The following is a 22340-nucleotide window of genomic DNA, read 5'->3' as shown; positions in this document are numbered from 1 at the left end:
TCAAGTCCTTGGATGTTATGATGTCATATCTCAGAAGATCAGGAATATTACGGTGGAAGGATTTTGTCGTTGCAATCACCAGGAAACCAAAAATATGACTTTGAAAATGCCATTGGGTGCAGCTTTTGGATGCCACTCAGTCATCTTGCTTGCTACGCATGCCTTCCGGCTGAACAGGGAAAACACTTTAAAACAGGGAAGTGTATGCTACCATTGACACCATTAGATGTCTGTAAGCTCATCAATCCAGTTTCATGAATGGAGCATTTCCTTGAGTAATCACTATGTCACAGTTTGTCAAACACGTCGACCTCCACAAGCGTGTGTTTGAAGTATGTTTTATTGCATATGCAGCTTCTATATCACCTCTCATTCCAACTAGTAAAGGTGATATTATGGGATCATTTTTGTTTTACTTTGGATTGAGGATCTTTAACACAACCTAAATTCCACAAAAGCTCACGGCAGATGATTCAGGAAACTCCAGGGCCGGGAGAAAAGAGACGTGGAATAAAACTACTCTGAAAAATACAGTTAATTATTCAAACCATCTTTACACAAGCCAAACACCAGACTTGGTTTACTAGTATTTGGCAAAAAAAAAAAAAGCTGAAGTTTCAATGAATTTGAAACAATAATGAAAACCGGATGAAAACCGATAATAACTATTGAAACTGAAAGATTTATACTCAAATAGACAATACAATCTAATATAAAGCAGAATTTTGTACTTGGCTGCAATTTTACTTCCTGGTATTTTCCATTTCTAGTTTTTTCACTTTCCATTCGACTTAATCTATCCTCTGCTTTTGGCTATACTCTCTGTTACCATGCTCACCAGTCATTCCTCTGTTCCCACTCTTCCTTTTTCTTTCTCTGTTATGCTGCTCTTGGTTAATAAACCTCCCAGCATTGCTCGCTAACCTTACAGCGGGAAGTTTCCTGTGTTGAAACGGAGCCCATGCTGGATTGCTTCCTGCCAAAGTGCGTTGGGGGACACATTTGTTTGGGTCTCCTTCTTCCTTTGCCTCCTCCGCCTCCTCCTTCTCCCCTTGTTGCTTCCTCCTCTGGGCCCTGTACAGATGGCTGAGGCCATCAGACCGGATCTCAGAGGGGGTTTTACAGAGCAGCACCTCTCTCCGGCCCCGGAGAGCACGACCCGGGCTGCACTGTTGCCCACCATGGCATTAGATTTCTCACAAAACTGCCAAAAACAAAACCATAAGCAGCTGGTGAGGCATTGGAAACAGCAGCTTTATTCAATATTGATGATCTCCGGTGAATCCTGGATCCCATCCTGTTGTTTTGTGTAATTTCATTAAAGAATAAAGACATTGTTTGAGTTAAAAATGGAACACAACCCAGCAACTTGTAGATCTATTATTATTATTATTATTATTATTACTTATTCTTTTTTATGTTACATTATGTCGGACAGGGGTCTTTTCTGAAACTGTGAGCTACTTCTTGGTACTGTATAGTCCGACGGGCTACCAGTTAGGAAATAACTTCTTAAATATTAAATTTTCACGCTTTCACTTTAATTAGAGGGTAGGATAATAATAAGGAAGGCTAGCAGTAAATTAAAAAGGTAGGAAATAATTCCAGCAAGTTCTTTTCGTCTTCTTTTTCAATAATATGAAAGTTTTAATTTATTCAGAGTACTGTTTTTCACATCACTGCGATCAGAAGACCCCTCTGAAGATGACTGGCAGTTGACAGTCCAAAAATGTCAGATCAAAGTAAATTTCCTGAAAAATAATTGTCTGAATAAATGAAATATTAAAATGTTATTCAAAAAGAAGACAAAAAGAACTTGCTGGAATTATTACGCCTAAGTCAAGGAAACCTCAAAGCAATCAGCAGACGCCTCTGAAGAGGACTGGCAGTTGACAGTCGAAACACGTCAGGAGATCAAAGTACGTTTCCTGAAAAACAGTTGTCTGATTAAATGAAACCTTAAAATTGTTCAAAAGAAGACAAAAAGAACTTGCTGGAATTATTACGCGGAAGTCAAGGAAACATCAAAGCGATTAGCAGACACCTCTGAAGAGGACTGGCAGTTGACAGTCGAAACATGTCAGGAAATCAAAGTAAATTTCCTGAAAAACAGTTGTCTGAATAAATCAAACCATAGCATATTAAAGGTAGAAAATGTCGAGATTTTCACATGAAGCACTTTATTTTTCCTAATTTATGCCATTGTTTCATTTTCATAAAATAGAAATAGAAAATTCACCTTCCGTTTTTAAACAGATCTTATACATCATATTATATATAACATGCCACTGACCATACACTAGACCTGCAACATTTTAAACCATTTGTCACAATCTTTTAGTGAAAATAACCATTTAAAGATGGTTGATTTAATACTGAAAATGTATCAGCAGTATTTAACTTCACTAAACACGTCTCTTAAATGTTTTTATCTTTGTGAGTTTCAATCCTGGAAAGTAAATCAGATTTTAGATGGAGCTCATTGGTGACGAGAGGTCCTGAGGGGCCCTCACATGGTCCATGAGGGCTACCTGGTGTCTGTGGGCACCATATTGGTAAACCCTGATGTAGAACTTTCTGCTCCTTATCTGTTCCTCTGGTTGTGAAACACTGGGATGCTATTCCTTGACACTTTCTTCAGATATCTGTTGACAAGCTGAGGGTCAGTGTTTGACAGGCCATGAGCCATGCTCCAGATAACCTCGGCCTTCCAAGGCTTATCGGTGGCGCTTCCACTGCACAGCACATACAGAGCACCAGAAGGGAAGAGGCAAAATGGGAAACTGACAATCTAGACAGGGTTTCATTTTATATTGATTGCACTCGGTGAAAACGTGCTTTGTTTGACGGACGGGGAGGGGGGGCTAGAAGAGGAATAGGGACGGGGGACCTGACAGCAGGCACAAGGTTCCTATTACTGGTCTGACAGTGACATTGGCGGAGAAAGATAACAGCTGTCCAACTCCCCGAGGAAGTGTTTGAGGCTGAGCGATAAGTAAGATGTAAGAAATGAGTAGATGTGCTGTGTAGCGGCTCCCAGGGATGTTCTGATGTGCTGCTTTAGGTTGGATTATTTTTCAGATAGATATAGATAAATAGAAATATACTTTATTAGTCCCATGGTGGCATTTCTTCATTACAGCCTCACCAAACAATGTGGACTTGATTTTAAGTATTGATGCTACTTCAGTCTTATTAAATGATAACATCTGTAACAATTAGCTAAACCAGTGGTTCTTAAAATGTTTAGGCTTAAGTACCCCATTTCTCTTTTTTTTAATTCAAGCTCCCCCTTTGTCTGACTCCAACATTTTGCTTAGAAAACTATTTAAAAACAACTATAGAGCATATTGATGGAATGAACGAATGAACACATTTTAAAGAATCTCATATTGTAAGTAAGTGGAAAGAAACAGTTTGTTTGTTTTTTTGGATCGTGACTCCATTTTGATATCAAGAGTTTCAGGTGACCCCATATATATATATGTATATATATTTTTTTCCCCTACTGCATTTTAGTTTGACAAAGTGAAAGTATAGAAATACAAGATTGTTTTAATAAAATAAAAAAATTTAAACAATTCAAAAATCTATATTAATTAATTTAAACTACAGGCGACCCCACATGGGGTCCCGACCCCAAGGTCGAAAAACACTGATTTAATGGTGCCTGAATAGATTTATTTTGATAGTTTTTTTTTATACTTCCGGTCACTTTATTTTGTTCATTTTCCACTCTCTCTCTCTTTTTCAAGTACCCCCTGTAGTTCTTTTGGCGTACCCCCATTTGAGAAACACTGAGCTAAACCATTTGACAAGAAAATCCAAAGTTTAATGCCATTTCTAAAGCTTTCAAAAAGGTCCCACATGTTGTATTTAACATTATAAGGATGAACAAATGGCGCGTTATGCTCTTTATTGTTGCATTTTACATGTCATACCCCTATGAACAAAAACACGTACGCTCTAATGTTTGCTTATATGTGCTATTAAACAAACTTTAAGTGAACGTTCACAATAGTAGAATTAGAGCCCAACTAATATGGGATTTTTGAGGCCAATGCCAACCTGATATTAGAGGCTTTAAAAAACAATATCTGATGTATCAGCCATTGGATGAAAGAAGAACATTGATGTACATCCTATAAAAATAATAAAAATATTGCATCAAATTTATGTAGTGCTTTTTTGGGAAGTCAAAGCTGCTTTACATCGGACAAACACAAATACAGAAATAAATAACAATACAAATAAAAGAAAAGGAAAGGAAAAGCTAGTTTGAACAGGTGAGTTTTCTTATTATACCTAATGATTCATGACAAAAAAAGCAAAACACTACTAACGTAAAAATAAGGAACTTTAATGACCTCGTAACACCGTCATTATGAGGAATTTAGAACCACTGATAAATAAGAAAAGCCAATCAAAAATAAAGTGGTAAACATGGACAGACATTAATCGCTCAAGTTCTATAATAAAAATGCTAATTCTAAACCACCATGATCTCCTTTAAATGTGTGTGAGCTACAGATGTGTCACTCTGATATATAAGGCCTGGTGTTACAGTCTCATTCTGTACCGTTTTCAGATTGTTACACTTTTATATTCCAACATTCAGCCAAATAACTGGAGCAGGAGCAGCTGAGGATATTATTTCTCTGACCAGAAACGATCAGCGTACATTTAAAAGAGACTGAGCTGTCTTTCATTCCCATGTGACTTGTTGGCTGCCTCCGAGTGTTTTTCGCTCATCAGTGCAGATGTTTTGCACTTATGTTCCCACGGCAGTGAACAGCACATTTCTAAAGTGTTTGATAGGGAGGGAAACGCATAGTGACACTGGTGGTTTTTTCCCCCTCTCTGTTTCACACACAAACCAACACATGCTGGGACTTTGGGTGTGTGCGTGTGGATCTCAGAGAGCAAAGAGTAGAACACGTCAAACTGAGCGAGCAGTCGCTCTGGCCTAAGCTCGTATACGTTTAGTATTCTTTCCTCAAACTTATCATGCTGTAATCTTTGATTCCAACCTCCCTCCTCTCCCTCTCCCCCTTCCTCTTCTTTCCTTTATCGCTGCTGCCGTTCCCGTAATCACTCCCTCCTTTTGGCTTTTATCTGCACTTCCTCAATATCCTTTTTACCGCCTGCACCTCCTTCCTTCCTCTCCACCCCCTCCTCCTCCCCCTCCTCTCCTTCCTGTCTTTCCTTCTGTCTTCCTTCCTCTCCACCCCCGTCCTTCTGCTCGTCCTTCTACTTTCTCCATTTTGTTGACAGAACCTCTTCTTCTTCTCGTCACCTGCAGGTCTGCAGCCAGTCTTTTGGAGCAGGGAGGACGTTTCCCAGTGGCTGCGATGGGCAGAGAAAGAGTTCGCCCTGCGGCCCATTACTAGCGGCTCATTCCAGATGAATGGCAAAGCTCTGCTGCTGCTCACCAAGGAGGACTTCCGTTACCGATCCCCTCACTCGGGTACTCATCTCTTTCTCTAGATTAGGGGTTCTCAACCTTGGGGTCGCCAGATGCCTTAGAGCAGTGGTTTCCAAACTTTTCCCAGTCCTGTACCCCTTCAGACATTTAACCTGAAGGCGGTACATGGCTACTTTTATAAGTGTGCAGCCTACTGCTGCACACTTATAAAACATATGAATGTAATGCAGCGTTTTTCAACCATGGGATCGTGACCCCATGTGCGGTCGCCTGGAATTCGAATGCGATCCCCTGAAATGTTTAATAATTTGTAATAATAAAGGAATACTGATCAAAAATCTAATTTTAAAATGTTTTAATTAATATTATTTTTCAAATTATAACACCACACACAAAACAAAACTGTATTCTATACTTTCACTCTTTGAAATATAAATGTAGTTCAAATAAAATGTAGTATAGAAAATATCGGAGTTGGCGCATCCCTTTGTACACTATTCCTGCTAGCAACAAACATTATCAAAAGCTAATTCTAGAAAGAAAAAAAAAAGTCTCAAAAATTGGTGATATTAAAATGGGGTCACAACCCAAAAAAGGAACCACTGATGTAATGTCACATACAATGAAATTTGTCTCTGAATTGAACCTATCCTGTTGAGGAACAGCATATAATAATTAAAAAAAAAAGAATAATAATCTGTAACCATGGGTAGTCGGCTATTGTGTAATTTAATTCAAGTTTACAATTTTCATTTTTATATTAAAGTACCCCCATGACAATTTGTGTACCCAGTATCCCACTTTGGGAACCTGGGCCTTAGGGAAACTAAGAATTTTATTTCATAATTTGAGCCCATTTTTGATTATTTTTACCATTTTTCAGCAACAACGCCAAACTTGATATATATTCCCTATTTTCATCACTTTTTCTTGCCATATTTTGGCTCCTTTTAATGCATTTTATTACATTACTCCCATTTCTGCCACTTTTCCATCAAATTTCAATGCCTTTTCTGCACATTTTCTCCACTTTCAAGACATTTAAACACGTATAAACCCTTTCCACCACATTTCCCACCTGATGTCACACATGCTGACCTATTTTTGTCACTTTTAACCTCTTAGCCTCACCATGTTTCATGCTTTTGTTTGTCAATTTAACCACATGCACAACGTGTCATGCCTATTATTTGCCAGTTTAAACTAATTGTTGCTACTATTTCTTCCAATATTGACACTTTGAACACTTTTGTACTTTTTCTGCTCGTTTTTTTGTCGCTCTAATTGAAACTTTTAACCAAATTCTGTGATTTTTAAAATCCCATTTCACCACTTTTTCCACCATTTTTGGTCAGTTTGAACCCATTTTATTTCTGATTAAACTGAGTTACATCTTTAAGATGACTATATGCTATGGTGCAAATAATAATAAACTTCTTGGATAACAGTGGATATTATTCAGACGAATAAATGAATGTGTTTATCACAGATTCATAGAACAATGGACCATCATTTTGCTGACTTTATGGATGAACCCCAAAAAGCTCCTCCCTTTATTCCCCTTTATAGATGGCCCTGTATTCACATTACTGTTCTTCAATGTTCATGTCTGTGTTCAACCACCTTCAGGTACAGTGGGGGTCCCTGGTTTCTGTAACCTTTATTTTGGGGGTCACGGGCTGCAAAGGTTGAGAACAACTGCTTTACATCACTGATTTATTGCTATGGAACCAACATCTTCAGTCTGCAATTCATTGGTTTCATTTCATAGTTCCAACAAGAGCAGAGTGGAACCTGGGAACACTTGAAAACTAGGACAGTTAAGGAGCTGTATTATTGGAAAGATGGAAGTAGAGCATGGAAAATCAGAGTGAATGGATGCACCTCAGCCCAGAAACTCCTCCTGTTGTCACATAAACATTAAAAAAAGGAGAAGACATTATAAAAAAAATCTATGACCTCAATTTACCTCAAAGTTTATCTTGAGTGAACGTTTCAAACTAAATAACCCCATTCTGGGTTGAAGACCAGTCTGATCCTGGGAATCACTATCACTTTCCGATAATGAGGCATCATTTGATTGACTAAAAGTTGGTTATCCTAGAGAGGAATTAAACAGCTGAAGAGTGAAAAATTATATAGATTTAAAAATTCTACATCTGAAATATATACATACTGTATATATTAATTATCCTAACTTTGTAAATGGTCACTGAAGATGGGTAGGTGAACCACATCGGGGCGCAACCGATATGATGATAAATTATAAATGTGTTACAAGTATAAATATAAAGTATTTTGTCCTAAACCAGTGGTTCCCAAACAGGGGTACGCATACCCCTAGGGGTACATGAGCAAATTGCAGGGGGTACTCAGGAAGATTTAACAATTCATTTTTTTTTAGTTTAGTATAGGCTTTTTTTTTTTTTTTTTGACAAATTAACAGTACTATTGCTCAATAATATATTTCCTTGTAATTTATTTTATCACATTTCTGACAATAGGAGACAATAATTTGCCACATTTTACATTGGAGGCCATATTTACTGACTAGTGAAGTAATTACATAAATGTTGCGTTGGTAATTTAAAAACATAAATAAATGACACTCTAAATTACACTCATTGTTTTGAATTTGTAGATTAAACCTAAGGGAACCAATGTTACAGACACATGTAGAGGTTTAGTAGAGACTGCTGTTCCACAAATGAAAAAAAACAGGTGAAATTATAGAGAGGGTACTTATGATATGAAAGTGGGGGGAGGTACACGGGACGTCTAAAAATTTTGGAACCACCGACTGCCCTAAACGATGCTGAAGAGATCCAGGCTTGAAATGGTTAACGGTATCTAGAGCAGAGGAAGGAAGGTGGTGGTGTGAGGCGACAGTGGAGGGAGGAAGCCTTTACAGCGACGCTGCCGGGGGAGGAAGTTGGTGACGGTTGATCAGGAAGTACAAAGCAACCACAGCTGTCACCACGGCAACACCAGTGGCCAGGCGCACATTCATCAAACAAAGTCAAAAGAGACGGAGCTGTGTAAGCTGGGCTGAAAGGTGTCATTGAAATGTAGTAAGGTCATGAGCTACTGTTGATTTCATCAGTTTTCAGATCTTCAACGTTTTCTTTTTCAGTTTTAGGGATTTTTAATGTTCATATCCTGCTTAAAACATGGTTTAATCTGTGTCAGATCTATTTAAACCAAAGGAAAAGTGAAGGTTGATGCTAAATTGAATGCTTTTTACACCCCATCATGGAAAAGGGAGCTGCAATTTTAAATGTGTAGTGTTTGTCATTTCTGCCGATGACATCATCCCTTTATTTACATTTACTAATTGTTTTCCGTTAGTGGAGCAAACTACATTTCATACAGAAATGTAAGATTTCTCATGTGTCTGATGAAAGAGTTTGATGCTGTGAGATGTTAGTGTGTTGTTGCTCAGCTGCAGTTGGACGTTTTAGATAAAAAACACTATGTTTGGGAAACGAGCACAACTTTTTTCTGACAGGGAATGCCAAAAGTCTCACAAGTAGATATGTTACATGACCAATCTTATTCTTAAGACAGTAAATGCATCACAAATACAATTGTCTAGAGTTAAATATGTGAAAGGTGTGCTGCACTTCAGTAGGTTTTTGAGTTTGTTACCCTTAGAAAAAGCAAGGTATTAATTAAAGCTTTAATACCTCTTTAAAGCGGAATAAAAGTTAATTCCTCTTTAACCTGACCTTGTAAACACTTCATTCCTAATGCTAGTTTAATTCCGAATTAAACTTAATTCTGATTTAGGTTGCTGGTTTATTCTGTTTTTAATCCCGAATTTCTTGTATACCCTTAGCAACACTTAATTCCACTTTAAGTTAATTCAGGTTATTGTATGTGCGACTTGCAGCAATGACGCGCTGGGTGATGACATGATCCAACATGGCGGCAGCCCGGAATAGAGTCGACACTATTTAATGAGAGCCTTAAAAGACATGGATATAATGAAAAAAGGGGATGGACGGAGGCATAGACATGCAGACATTAACACGGACACATGGACTTATTAAACACACAAGTCAACAAACGGAACAGGCTTCATCAGACGGGTGATACTAAGACCCTGTACTGCTGCACAGGCTGTAATATCACCAGTTTATCATTGTAGCAGTTGTTAGAGCTGCTGTCTTTACCAGGGAGCAACTATTTATTTACTGGTGATTAGTTCTCCTTTCTGCTCCATGGACCAAAGTGTGTTGTCAAAACTATAATCAAACTAAAGGTGAGAGCAGTTCTCATGTGGTCGTCTGTGTTCCAGGTTTGTTGTGTGTTTCTCCTGATAGACGTAATGCGTCATGTTCTCCCCCTGTCCAATCAGAGCTTTCCCAATCCCCAGACCTAAAGCCGAATAAACTGGCTTTCCATGTAAACCTCAGTTTGGGATTGACTATTTCCATGTAAACACGAAGCAGAACACTTTAATTCCGAATGATTCATTCAGAATAACTAATTCTGAACTTTACCACTGTGAGGGTAAAGTGTTACTGGTTTCAGGAAACACAACAACAAGCTGGCTGAAGTTTCACATCTCATCACACGTATCAGATTAACGGGGTCAGACCTAAACACTTTAATTACCTTTAATTGTCTTTTTTTAATTTTAAATATGTCTAAAAAAAATTCAGAAAACAAAAGACCTTTTATTTTTTTCCCCCACTATTTTTCTTCTTTTTTTCTTTTTAGAAAATAAAAGACTTAAACACTTTGTTTCCTTCTCTTAGATTTAAAAAAAAAAAATTCTTTACATTTATTTAAGAAAATGAAAAAAATATGACCTTAACACTTTTATTTTTTATTTTAATTTTTTTATTTTAGGAAATGAAGAAGACCACTTATTTTTTCCTATTCTTATTTTTTTTTTATCGACTGTTTCATTTTTAAAAATGAGAAAAAAAGACACTTTTCTTTTGCCCCATCTCTCTCTCTCTCTCTCTCTCTCTCTCTCTCTCTCTTTTTTTTTTTAATCATTTCATATGATTAATTATTCAATTTTAGAAGATTTAAAGAAAAAAAACCTGAACACATTTAATTATTTTCCTATTCATCATTTTTTTCATTTATTTTCATTTTAGAAAATAAAATAATAAAAAAAGACACCAGGATCTAATGATTTAATGACAGATACCACAGCACACCTAAGAGGTCTGACAGATTTTGTTCTCTGACGTGCTGGAGCTTTTTAGTTTGAAAAACTCTTCCAGCTCATGATGTTGTAGCTGATTTTCTCTGTCTCTAATTACCTCATCGCTTCTATGTTTTCCACTTTTGAATGATTTAAGGAGTAATTACCAACAATAACATTTATTATGTGATTATTAATGTTCTAAATTGCTGTGATTCAGTTTCTCAGCCTTTCATGCACTTTCAGAATAAACTGTAATTAACCCAGTGAGTCACTTCTCCATAAATCAGCTAGCGGTTTCCTCCTTCGCTTCCGTTTAGCTAAATGAATTTTCTCTATGCTGGTAGATTCTGTTCCGTTTGTCAGGAATGATGTGTAGCTGCTACTAAGTGTTCACGCTCACGTGGAGGAGGATATGTTTCCGTCCTCACATTTTCACATCCTGCCCAGAAAAGTCCAGGGGAAAGTCTGAGATTGTGATCATGTCAGCTTTGTTTCTGTCACTTGTATTTCTAAACCTAACATTATTGTTGGATTCTTTGTGCAGCGATGTCAGTATTTGGGGGAACTGATGAACACAGAATCAACACCAAAGCTTAAAGAGGCAGGACCTGTTTCTCCTCTGTGCCACAGATTTAAGAACAAACAGGAGTTGGTAAAAGAGTTTTTCTCATAATGCGCGCTGTCGGCCTCAGGTGACATCACAGGTGCTCCGTCATGTGGCCACTCGTTACCCGTGCATGTGTTTGTCAGCAGCCCGTGTCTGAGAGTCGAGGCAAAACAAACTGCTGTGAATCATTGAGTGGACTTCCTGCTCGGCTTTTATGTCGGGTGTCAACACAACAGCAGAAGCACTTAATGGATGATTGAGACACACACCACAGCCCATTGACTCCTGCCAACAGGAGAACAAAGGCATTTAGATCATTTTGCTTTCTTTATGCTAATCAAAGAGTTGTGACAGAAACACCTCGGCCTCCCTGTCCCTGGTGCTTTCCATGCAGAGTCTTCCACTCCTGCCTAAGCTGCCCTCTGCCTGGAGAGCATAAAGGAACATAACATGAAGCAGATTCTCCACAAAGCCAAAGCTTATTTCCTACCAAAGACAGATGTGGAAAAAAATGCTACTGCATAAAAAAAAAGAAGCCCTATGCTAATGTCTGACCTTTGTGTCTCAACAGGAGACGTCCTGTACGAGCTGCTGCAGCACATCCTAAAGCAGAGGAAGTCCCACGTCCTTTACTCGTCCAGTTACTACCCCGGGAACTCCTTCCACTCCCTGCCTGAAGGAGCCGCCCAGCACCTGAAGCTCGAAGGTTAGTCCACATCCCTCCATCCATCCATCCGCCCATCCATCCAACCACCCACCCATCCATCTATCCATCCCTCCATCCATCCACCCACCCATCCATCATCCATCCATCCAACCAACCACCCACCCATCCATCCATCCATCCATCCATCCATCCCTCCATCCACCCACCCACCCATCCATCCATCCATCCATCCATCCATCATCCATCCACCCACCCATCCATCCAATATCATCCATCCATCCACCCCACCATCCATCCCTCCATCCATCTCACTAGTAACTTTGCTAACACTTTATAATAACGATATGTTATAAGTAGGTAATGGATCATGAATAAACTGTTTGTTAATTAGTTATAAATTGCTTCTTGAATATTTACAGTTTAAGTGTTTATAACTATTCCTCATAAATGAGGAATAGCTGCAACTTTAGAATAACATCCCAATGACATATTTAAAGTTTAAACTGATACTTAACTCATGATAAGTAGTTTACTAATAGTTTCTTGATGATCTATTACTAATTTATAAGGTATAGTTATAAATCATTAACATACAGTTAACACATAATTTATAAATTGTTAACGAACAGCTTGTAACGTTATCTATTGGCTACCTGTATTAAATAGAAGCTGATATATGTGTTTCATGGTTATGCAGATTAAAAAGAGAGTTTAAACAAGTCCAAGTGTGCAAGAATTACCGACTTTTTGAGCGAATGATCTTCTAATTATTGATCTATGAGGCCGACACTTTGTCTTTATCTGATTAGAAAATGTTTATCTCCAGCAGCTTTAATACACAATATTCTTGAAGAAGTTTTTTGCAATTTCAAATTCATGTTGCGCTATAATTATGTAATTACATCTACTAGACACTTGTCTTTTATTTATGGTCACTCTGCAAGATACATATGTTAAATGTCATGTCATTTTCGCGTTCCGTCCTTGCATCCTTGTGGGTTACCGTAGCGCGATGTGAGCCAGCCCCCTCCTTGTTTACATGTGTTTACCCTTTGAGTAGGCTATATGTGTGCCATAGGCATGTTTAATTTTTTTATTCACACTATGCTGAGCAGCTAGGGGAAGAGTTTTTTTTAAATTTTTTTTTATTGTAATGTTATATAATATGTAGTTATCTGATTTCTTAATCAGAAAATTTAAGCTACTGTGAAGTTGCTGTTGCACTTTTGCTTAAACCTGCAATAAAGTTGCACTTTTGACAATATATCTGATGTCTGCAGTCATTTTAAGTGCAATGGGAAAAAAAAAATCGAAAATAGAATCGAAACTCAAATTTTTTTTTTATTAGGCAAAATCGCACCAACAACAACAACAAAAAACAATATACTACCACTAAATAGCTTATTATGTGTGAACAAAATAAAGAGACACACAGTTCATGATAAAAAATGTATTTTCAGCAGCATAGCCAAAAGAGCCCCAGCACAAAAACAGCTTCATGGAAGTGACATTTTACAGTTCTACTATTTTATAAGTGATATCACCGATTTGGAAGGAAAAAACACACAAAAGACACATTAGGAGTAGAATGCTGGCGCACGATCTTAGGCCGACATCGGCGAGACGTATGCGTGCTATCTGCTATCTGGGATGCTTTGTCAATAAAGTTTGATTCATTTATTTTGTAAGTGATATTATAATGAAATATAATAATGCTATTAAATAAATTACAATACATTAATAAAACTGATAAAATAATGAAAGTAGTTGCTTGTGCCGACTGACAGAAAAAGTGGCAACAGTGAAAATAAAAAATTGCTGTTATTTTGCAGTGCAAAATCCCTCCCAGTAATCCAATGAAACCTGTATGAACAGGGTTGTTGGGAGGTTGAAATGCTGCTTTGTTTGTGGGTGCTGAGTGCCATGAGCCCTGGAGCCTCTCCTGCCTCTCTGCGTTCTCCCTGATGCGCTGATGTGTTTACTCAGCTCAGCTCTCTCCGTGTTTGTTGTGATCCAGGAAGTAGTGATAAAGCTCGGGGAAATACCTGAGACTGATTCCTGGCTCTGATCTAAGGCAGCGGCCGTCAGATGAGACGCAGCGCTAACCGCGCAGCCTTCAAATATCGACGGCAGAACCTGCTCCACAAGGAAACGGCTGCTTTATTCAAACCAGACAATGCATTTTAAATCGCCGCCTTCGTTGTTCTGCTGTTCCTCTGCCAATTTTATTTCTGCATACTTTGAATAAAAGGAATCTGTTTGAAGATTCTAAAGTGTAGTTTTAGGTAAAGCAGCTCTCACTATTTTACTTCAGGGTATCAGTGTTTTTTTTTTTTTTTTTTTTAAACTTCCGTCAATGTAACAGCAGGAAAACTAGTGTGTGTGCGTGTGATAATATGGAAGCCGCGTCCTGCTTTGTCACCTTTAGTTATGTATTGTGCAAATAATCATGATGGTAAACCAGTGTCACAGCAGCCTTATAATTATCACTTCTTTAACACTAATCACTTGTTAGGCCACATTTTCTTTGTGACATTCAATTCCATAGAATTCATTCATTAAAAAGGATAAATGTACTTATTACTTATTGGGTTGTGGCTTTAGTCAGACATTTCCAGTTATACCATGTTTCCCATGTTATGGATACTACAATTCCCTGAAGGTGAATTCCGGTGCTTTGTTGAGACCCAACACTTGTTCGTGATTGGCTGAATTGTTCTCACTGAAAGAAACATTGACTGCTCATTTCCTTTATTTCGGTTCCCTAATGCATTCTGCACTCAATGTGCCTTTCAATCCCATTCCAATTAGTCCCACATATTATAGTGGATGGAGAACTGAGGTCAGACGGTGTTTCATTTGTAATCAGACGTTACAGTATATTTTGTGACCACAGGAGAAAGATGTCAAAAGCACTCGAATGTTTTTAAATTGGTTTGACTCCAGGACTCACTGTTGTCTCTTATTAGCAAACTGTGACCAAAAATGAGCTTTTAAAGGACACAGTAACAGAGCATAAGCCGCCATCTTCATCTACAACTTACAAGCAGTTAAAAAAAACTCAATTAAAAAACAAAACAAATACAATCGACTTATTTTCTGATTCTGAAGTTGGATGGGTTTGGGGAAAATAGTAACCATTAGGTGTAAAGAGATGATAGTTGGCTGCAAATCCACTTTTAAATAACACACAAGCTATTTTTCACTTTTTGTATTGCCAAGGCTAATGAAAACATGCCTAAGACTCACTTCTTGGGCCCAACCCACAGGTTGAGAACCTCTGCACTTCAATCTTCATCTAATATTTTAGCCTGAAAACTTCCTCCAGAGTCAAACATCTCACTGATGTAGGAGTTCACCTCTCGCTGCCATCTGCAGGTCACTTAAGGATTCATGGTGGCACGTTGGTTAAAAAATGTGCATGTTAGGTTTGAATATTAGAAATTATAATGTAAAGCTTTTATATTAGATTTTTTTTTTATTTTATTTTTTTTTTACAGTGTATGTATTAATTGTTTGGGTTCACTTCACTTCATGCATTTTTAAGTGCTGCTGTCCTACTCAGTCAAAGTACAATTTCAAAACAAAACAATGAATACATGAACCCCTCTGTTAATTTAATGGACAATTATTAGCTTTTAATTAATTATTTGTACAAATAGAGCCATAAAGTCTAGCGCTGATTTTTCTTCAGAGCCAATTTCTTATTTTATATTGAATTCTTTGCAGTTTTTAGTTCTCCTGTTAAGAAATGTTTGAGATAAAAACTCATTTTTCTTTTCTCTTATAAAGCTGCACCCAGATGATCACATCCTTATAATAATGATGATAAAATATTATATTTAAATTTTTTTTTACCTGTAATCAGGTAATTGTAAGAGAGAAAATCAATCTGTCTGTTTTAAAAAGAAATTGTTTTGGTTTTTAAAAATTCTAGTTTTTGTTTGTTTTTATTTTGAGTGGAAAAAGTAGATGATAATAAAGGTTATAATTTATAATAGATAAATACATTTCTGTGTAATATAAAATATTGTCTACATGTAAGATCTTTACATGGAAGTTGCATAAGGCTTTACTGCACCCGTTCCCACTGAAAAACATAATTGACGTCTATAGACGTCATTGGCAGTCAATGAGTTAATGTAGAATATGTGTTGGTTTCATGTGATGGTCAGTCCATCACATGACCCGTAAACTCCTCATGCTCCACTCAGCCTATTGTAATAAGTCTGATGTCTTACTGATGTAACTGTAATATCTTCTTTCTCCTTAGATACGGTACGACGGGGCCCACGCGGTACAGACCCCACCCCCCAGCATCCACCAACCATTGAGCTGCGGCACCGGCCCCGCTCCCCTCACCACTCCACGCCTCGGCGCTCTCCACCCGAGCCCACCCACCCTCACCCCAACAACGAGGACCCACACCAAAGCTTCTCCCAGCTACCTGACAGCAACCACCACCTTCCTGATGACATGTACTCACTGTCAGTGTCACCTACGGCCCCCAACGGGCGGTGCGCCACACCCAGAGAGGCCCTGTGTCCGGGCAGCCCCTTGGGCCAGGAGACGGGCCCTCCTCGTGTCATCCAGCTTATGCCCAGCACCATCATGAACCCTCTGCTACTCAGCCCCAGCAGGGGCGGCGCCGGCTTGGACTTCAGGCATGGCCGCGGCGGGGCCCTGTCTCAGGCCACACTGGAGAACGGGCGAGAGGGAAAAGTCCACGCCCACCTTCAGCTGAGTCAGCATCTACTGCAGCAGCAAGAAGAGGCTCTCTACAGGAATCACGTCACCATGCCCGTGTCTCCTCCTGAGGAGCAGCAAATGCCCATCGGACGCATCGCAGGTGAGACATAGTGATGAGTGTCGTGGTGGTTTAGATGAATGAGACGGAGTCAAGCTTTAGGGTTGCTGGTCAGATGTGGTTTTGGGGAACAGACTGATCTGGGATTCAGAGGTAAACAAGTTTTCAGTGTGTGTGCCTCAGTGAATCTGCTGCTGTTCAGTGCTCTCAGGGTTATGTATGTTGCTGATAGCAATAGTCATAACACGTACTCACGGTACTGTAATTAAGTTGCTTTTATGGGTACTTGTACTTTTTTGAGTATAAAGTAATTTGTTACATTTTTACACCCAACCGTTACCGAGTAAATTATTGAAAGCGGCCGAGGGCAGGATCTAGAAATCAGACTTTGTAGTGACACCACGGTGGTTAGTGTAATTGCGTGATGCATGATGGGGGGTGCACATCAGCTGTTTACAGCTGATACAAGAGGATGGATACCCGACCAAACCCTGACGGGAACTGACGGCACGGACGGGCCGGGTTCGGACAGATATTTAGAAGTGGTGTTCGGGTTCGGTCACATAGTGTCATTTGCACGCAGCGTTCTTCCTTTCCTACCACAGCTGATTTTAGCCCTAAAGAATGCATCTTAAACTGTTTAACAGTGAGAGCAGTGATCCACTGGGCAGGGAGGATGGAGCAGAGGACAATTATAAAGGTATACACAGATGAAACATTCCTTTTTCTGCACAATAACATGGATTATCCGTATCTTTGATACATGGATTATGTTAATAGATCCGATGGGTCTCTTGCGTGCACTGCGCCCGTTTGTTATAGTTTTACTTGTTACCAGTGCTCTGATCTGATGTTGATATTAACAGTTGTTTGTTTTAGTGGTAAGCACCGATTTTATTAACAAACACAAATATGTCATTTCTTTGAGAAAAAATGAGGTTTTCGCTGTTGGGTTGGACTCAGACGGGAAAATGCGGCCCGATCCGCACAGCAACTGTGACACGGTTATTTATTTACTCGCCGTTCATGTGACTGTTTACTGCAAGACCTGTGCACATGCCTCTGCGTACATCTGTTCAACCAAACAGTAGTTTAGTCCACCGTGCTTGTCTTCTTTCAGTCTCCAAACCGTCTTCTTCTCATTCTTCTTTATTTCCAAGCCGTCGAGAATGCGCACCAGCATCATTTGACTTCACGTCCACAGAACTGTGCCGGAAATTCACGCCCAGAACAGCAGCGCAAAATGTATCACAATCTGTCCAAGGCAATATGTGTGGACTCATTCTCTTTGGTTTAGAGCGCTTCATCATCAATTAAATTACTTAAAATGAATTTTGCTCCTTTAATAAAATTGGTACCTTAAACCACAGTATGGTACTGATTTCAGAAATACCCCCAGCCTGTGAGCCAGATAGCAAAATAATAGGTGACATGTAGGAGGTAGCAGCGCACCTTTGGATGAGAGATCATCCATGCTCAGCAGAGCTAAGAGGGAGAGAGGAAAGTAGTTTACAAGACAGAAAATGGCGCTACGTGCAGAGCTGACGTTCCCAGCAGCGCACAGCAGCGCACACTCCGACCAGAGCAAGTGTGGAACTCATGGATAATGTGGCGATTGTGAGATAAAACCATAAAAAAACGGGGTAAGCAGTGACCCTCTGCATGTCCGGGAGGAAGAGGAAGTTATGTGTGTGCAGACTGATGGGAGAGAAAGGTGGAGGACGCCAAAATACAGTAAGAAATCTATTCAACTCTGACCCAGATAGATAAATAAAAATAATTTTGCCATCAAAAGCCCGGTCTGTGTGTTTTTTTTTTTTTAGTTTTACATAAGGAAACGATGTTCTGATGTTAGAGCTGTCACGAAAACAAAAAAAGCTTTAAAGTCACTGAAAGGGTTTTTTTTACAAAACTGCTTTTTTCTCAGCTTTATGCTCTGAAACTGAAGATTTGTGTAAAACTTGCTCTATTCAATGGCTGATTACAAAAGAATGAGAGTTTTGAAAGTAGAGGCTTCAATCTTTCAGAATCTGGTATCAGATTTCAGATAGTCATAGTAGAAAATATTCTGTGGGTCTTTAAAATTAGTCAAAATGCTCAAAAACGGCTGGCACTGAGGGGGGTAGAAAATCTGAGAATGGCTGGCATTGAAGGAGTTAAGTTTATACATGAGATGTTTACTGTATGCAAGGGAACGTGGCAAGATTTATTACCAAAAATAAACATGGGGAGTGAAAGTAACTAGTAACTTTTACTTTGAGTACTATTTAATTGAGCTACTTTTTGCTTGTACTTGAGGAATTTGTGTATGACTTATTTGTACTTGTACTTGAGTAAAATTTCAATCAAGTGACAGAACTTCTACTTGAGTAGTATACTGTATGTCAGTACTCTTTACACCTCTGGTCATAACATAGTGGAGCCTCCTCAGGCAGAGGCCTTGGTGAATGATATCAGTGTGTGATGGTATCTGGCCTGCTTAGGGCAGTCTGACCAGGACTGACCTGGAGAGAATCCTGGAATTACATATCAATGAGCAACAGAGGCGCCGTTTATCACACACACATCCTGCTGCACCTGAGTTAATGTGTTTCCCTGCTCTCCTCCCAGACTGCAGACTTCTCTGGGACTACGTCTACCAGCTCCTCTCAGACAGCAGGTACGAGAACTACATCCGCTGGGAGGATCCCGAGAGCAAAGTCTTCCGCATCATGGACCCAAACGGCCTGGCCAGGCTTTGGGGAAACCATAAGGTAGACTAGCAGGAAGGAGCTACGTTCTTATGAAAAGTTGTGCATGACTAAACCTGAAACACATTATTATTTAGTTAATAAAACATGATCATAATTCATAACATTCCAATCTATACAACAATAAAAATGATATGGGCATTAATGAGCCCTTCAGGTGCATTTTGATGTGTTGTTAAGCTCTGCTGACACCTAGTGGTAAATTAAAAAAATCCAATCAGGTAAAGAACATGTGTCCAACTCATGGCCCGGGGGCCAGAATCCAATTCAGCCCCCAGTAGAAAGCAAAAATGGCAGAGAATACATGAATAAATGAAACTCAACAATATATACAGGGGCTCACTGTTTGCCAATTGTTTAGATTGACTGTAATCATGACTGTAATCATGCAGTTAATAGAATGGTTTAATTTGTATGTATTTTGACTGTGTGCTGATATTTTATGCTGTAAAGCACTTTTTTATTTATATTGAAAAGTGCTATACAAATAAAGTTATTATTATTTTTGTTTTTTTTAATGTTAAACAGTTGGAAAAAATTCAACATTTTTACAAAGTCCTTGAATTTTTCTCAAAATATTACACAATATTTCCCGTAATTAAATAGAGATTGGTCACAAAATCTAGGAAATTTAAAGTGAAGATTCTATCAGGACTGATATTTATCACTTATTGCTTGGATATTGTCTGTTTCTTACATATTTTGTATTTTATGTATACTTTGAAGTGTTGACTAAGGCACAATAATGTAGAAATTACTCGTTTTCCCACATAAAATCTGTGGCCCACTTGAGATCAAACTGCTCCTTATTTGGCCCGTGAACTAAAATTAGTTCTTCACCCCTGCCTTAGAGCATCAAATTTGGCCCACTTGAGAAAGTAAAAATGATAGAAAAAAACATGAAACATTTTGTTTAGATTACCAACTAATTCAGGTGTAGATACCTCAGTCCCTCCAAATACAAATATTCAATCAAAGACCTCAGTTTTCCAGTTTTTATATCACATGACAGCATTGATTATTTTATCTCATTTTTTTTAAAGAACTCTCAATGTTTTCAAAATCTGGTAAAGATTCCCCAAAATATTCAACAAAATTTCCCCAAAATCGGGGAAATGTAAGTAAAAATCCTGCAGGGACTGATATACTCACATACTTTATTATTTATACATCACTTATACGTGGAAGTGCAAACTTATATGCAAAATTCACGTTGAATTTGCTCTTTTTCCCACCTAAAATTTGTAACCAAGTTAAACTCAAACTGGTCCAAACTAAAATGTGTTTGACATCTATGAAGTAAAGGTAACAGTTTTCTCTCCATCCACTCTCCTGTTAGTAGATATGCTGTGGGGAGGCTTGTACGCAGGGCCGGCCTTCCTGCCTGGCAACCCAGGTGGCCGTCTGGGGGGGCATCTGCTGGAGGGGTGCCAAATTGCACCAATCAATTTTATTTTTTTGAAATAATAATTTTAAAAAGGTAAATTAAACATGAAACATGAAACACACCCTTTACAATCACTGTACATGTTTTCTCTTAATTGAATATTAATATTAAAAGTCTGTAACTATGCTTGCTAATCTTCTGCCCATGTTTATATTTATTTTATTTTACTCTTGCCTAGTGCACTGAATGACCCAAAGCCGACCCTGCCTGTACGATATATCAAGAGTTACGGTTTAGGCGATATAGAAAATTACATTATCTTTAACTATATAACAAAAAAATAGTTTATTTTGTTGTATTTATTTTAAAATAATAATTTTCTCACCGTCTGTCTCTTACACACACACACACACACACACACACACACACACACACACACACACACAGACCGACCCACACACACACACACAGAGAGACACACACACAGACACCCCTATGAGAGAAAAAGCCAACAGTGCTCGTTGTGCAGCTGTTTGTTAATAAACACACAAGTGACTTTGACCCAACATTTTCTTTCCAGTAGGACTGCATTGAGAAAAACTATTCATACAATTTATATCGTACATCACCATTTTGAGGAAAAACGTCGATACATGATTTTTGGTCCATAACGCCCAGCCTCTTGCTTTAAGAGAAGGTTTTGTCGCCCTGGATGTTGTCTTGTAAAAAGAGGAAAATAATCTAGTTGTAGTTTTACGCGTGACTTTCACTGCTCTCGTATTGAAGATTTCTTTGTTTCTAACTAACAGAATCGGACCAACATGACGTACGAAAAGATGTCACGAGCACTGAGACACTACTACAAGCTGAACATTATCAGGAAAGAGCCAGGACAAAGGCTTCTGTTCAGGTACGTCAGCGCCCTAATAACACATCATCAGTTATCATTTTAGATAATGCATAGAAATGTCTTTGTCCTGAATAATGGATCAAAAACCGCTGCTTTCTCTAGGTTCATGAAAACGCCTGATGAGATCATGAATGGACAGACAGACCGGCTGGAGCACCTGGAGGCCGACGAGACAGACGAACAAATCTACATAAAGGAGGAATGCTGAGGAACCCTGAGGAGGAGGAGTCCATGGACTACTACTGCAGTCACTGATGCCTTTCAGGAACAGCTGGAAACGTCCCAGTGGGACTCCCACTGCTACCAGTCTCACAGGGAGGAGTGTGAAATCCAGCTTCTCCCAACGTTGCCTTAGGACAATAATTTTCTGACGACGAATGAAATGCTTTGGTTCTTCTGACGGACACTGCTGAAAGGACTCGGACGCGATATCGTTATTTCTCTGCTGCCAATCACTCTGTTTGTGTCATTGTTATGATTTTTTGGCCTTTTCACATTCATTACGCTTTGGAGTTTAGTTGTCTGTAAATTGTGTGTGTGTGTGTGTGTGCGCGTGCATGTGTGTGTGTGTGTGTGACAGAAGGGTTTTCACAATGGAATAAATAGTTTTGTTTAAACTC

At 38.8% G+C, this 22340-nt stretch overlaps 1 protein-coding gene across 5 annotated transcripts in view; it reads left to right on the top strand.

The window, feature by feature from the left end:
• etv6 (ETS variant transcription factor 6) overlaps window positions 1–22340 on the top strand; it is a 52345-nt gene extending 30005 nt beyond the window's left edge. For all 5 annotated transcript variants that reach the window (XM_028449821.1, XM_028449820.1, XM_028449819.1 and 2 more), the window contains 6 exons: window positions 5303–5467; window positions 11771–11905; window positions 16140–16715; window positions 19284–19426; window positions 21620–21720; window positions 21823–22340. In XM_028449821.1, the coding sequence (XP_028305622.1) occupies window positions 5404–5467; window positions 11771–11905; window positions 16140–16715; window positions 19284–19426; window positions 21620–21720; window positions 21823–21928 (1125 nt within the window). In that variant the 5' untranslated portion in view covers window positions 5303–5403 and the 3' untranslated portion in view covers window positions 21929–22340. The remainder of the gene's footprint in view (window positions 1–5302; window positions 5468–11770; window positions 11906–16139; window positions 16716–19283; window positions 19427–21619; window positions 21721–21822) is intronic.

The sequence above is a fragment of the Gouania willdenowi genome, chromosome 6 (genome assembly GCF_900634775.1).
Source record: "Gouania willdenowi chromosome 6, fGouWil2.1, whole genome shotgun sequence".
NCBI lineage: Eukaryota > Metazoa > Chordata > Actinopteri > Blenniiformes > Gobiesocidae > Gouania > Gouania willdenowi.
Note: the sequence above shows the minus strand (reverse complement) of the source record. Positions and strands in the feature narration are given on the sequence as shown.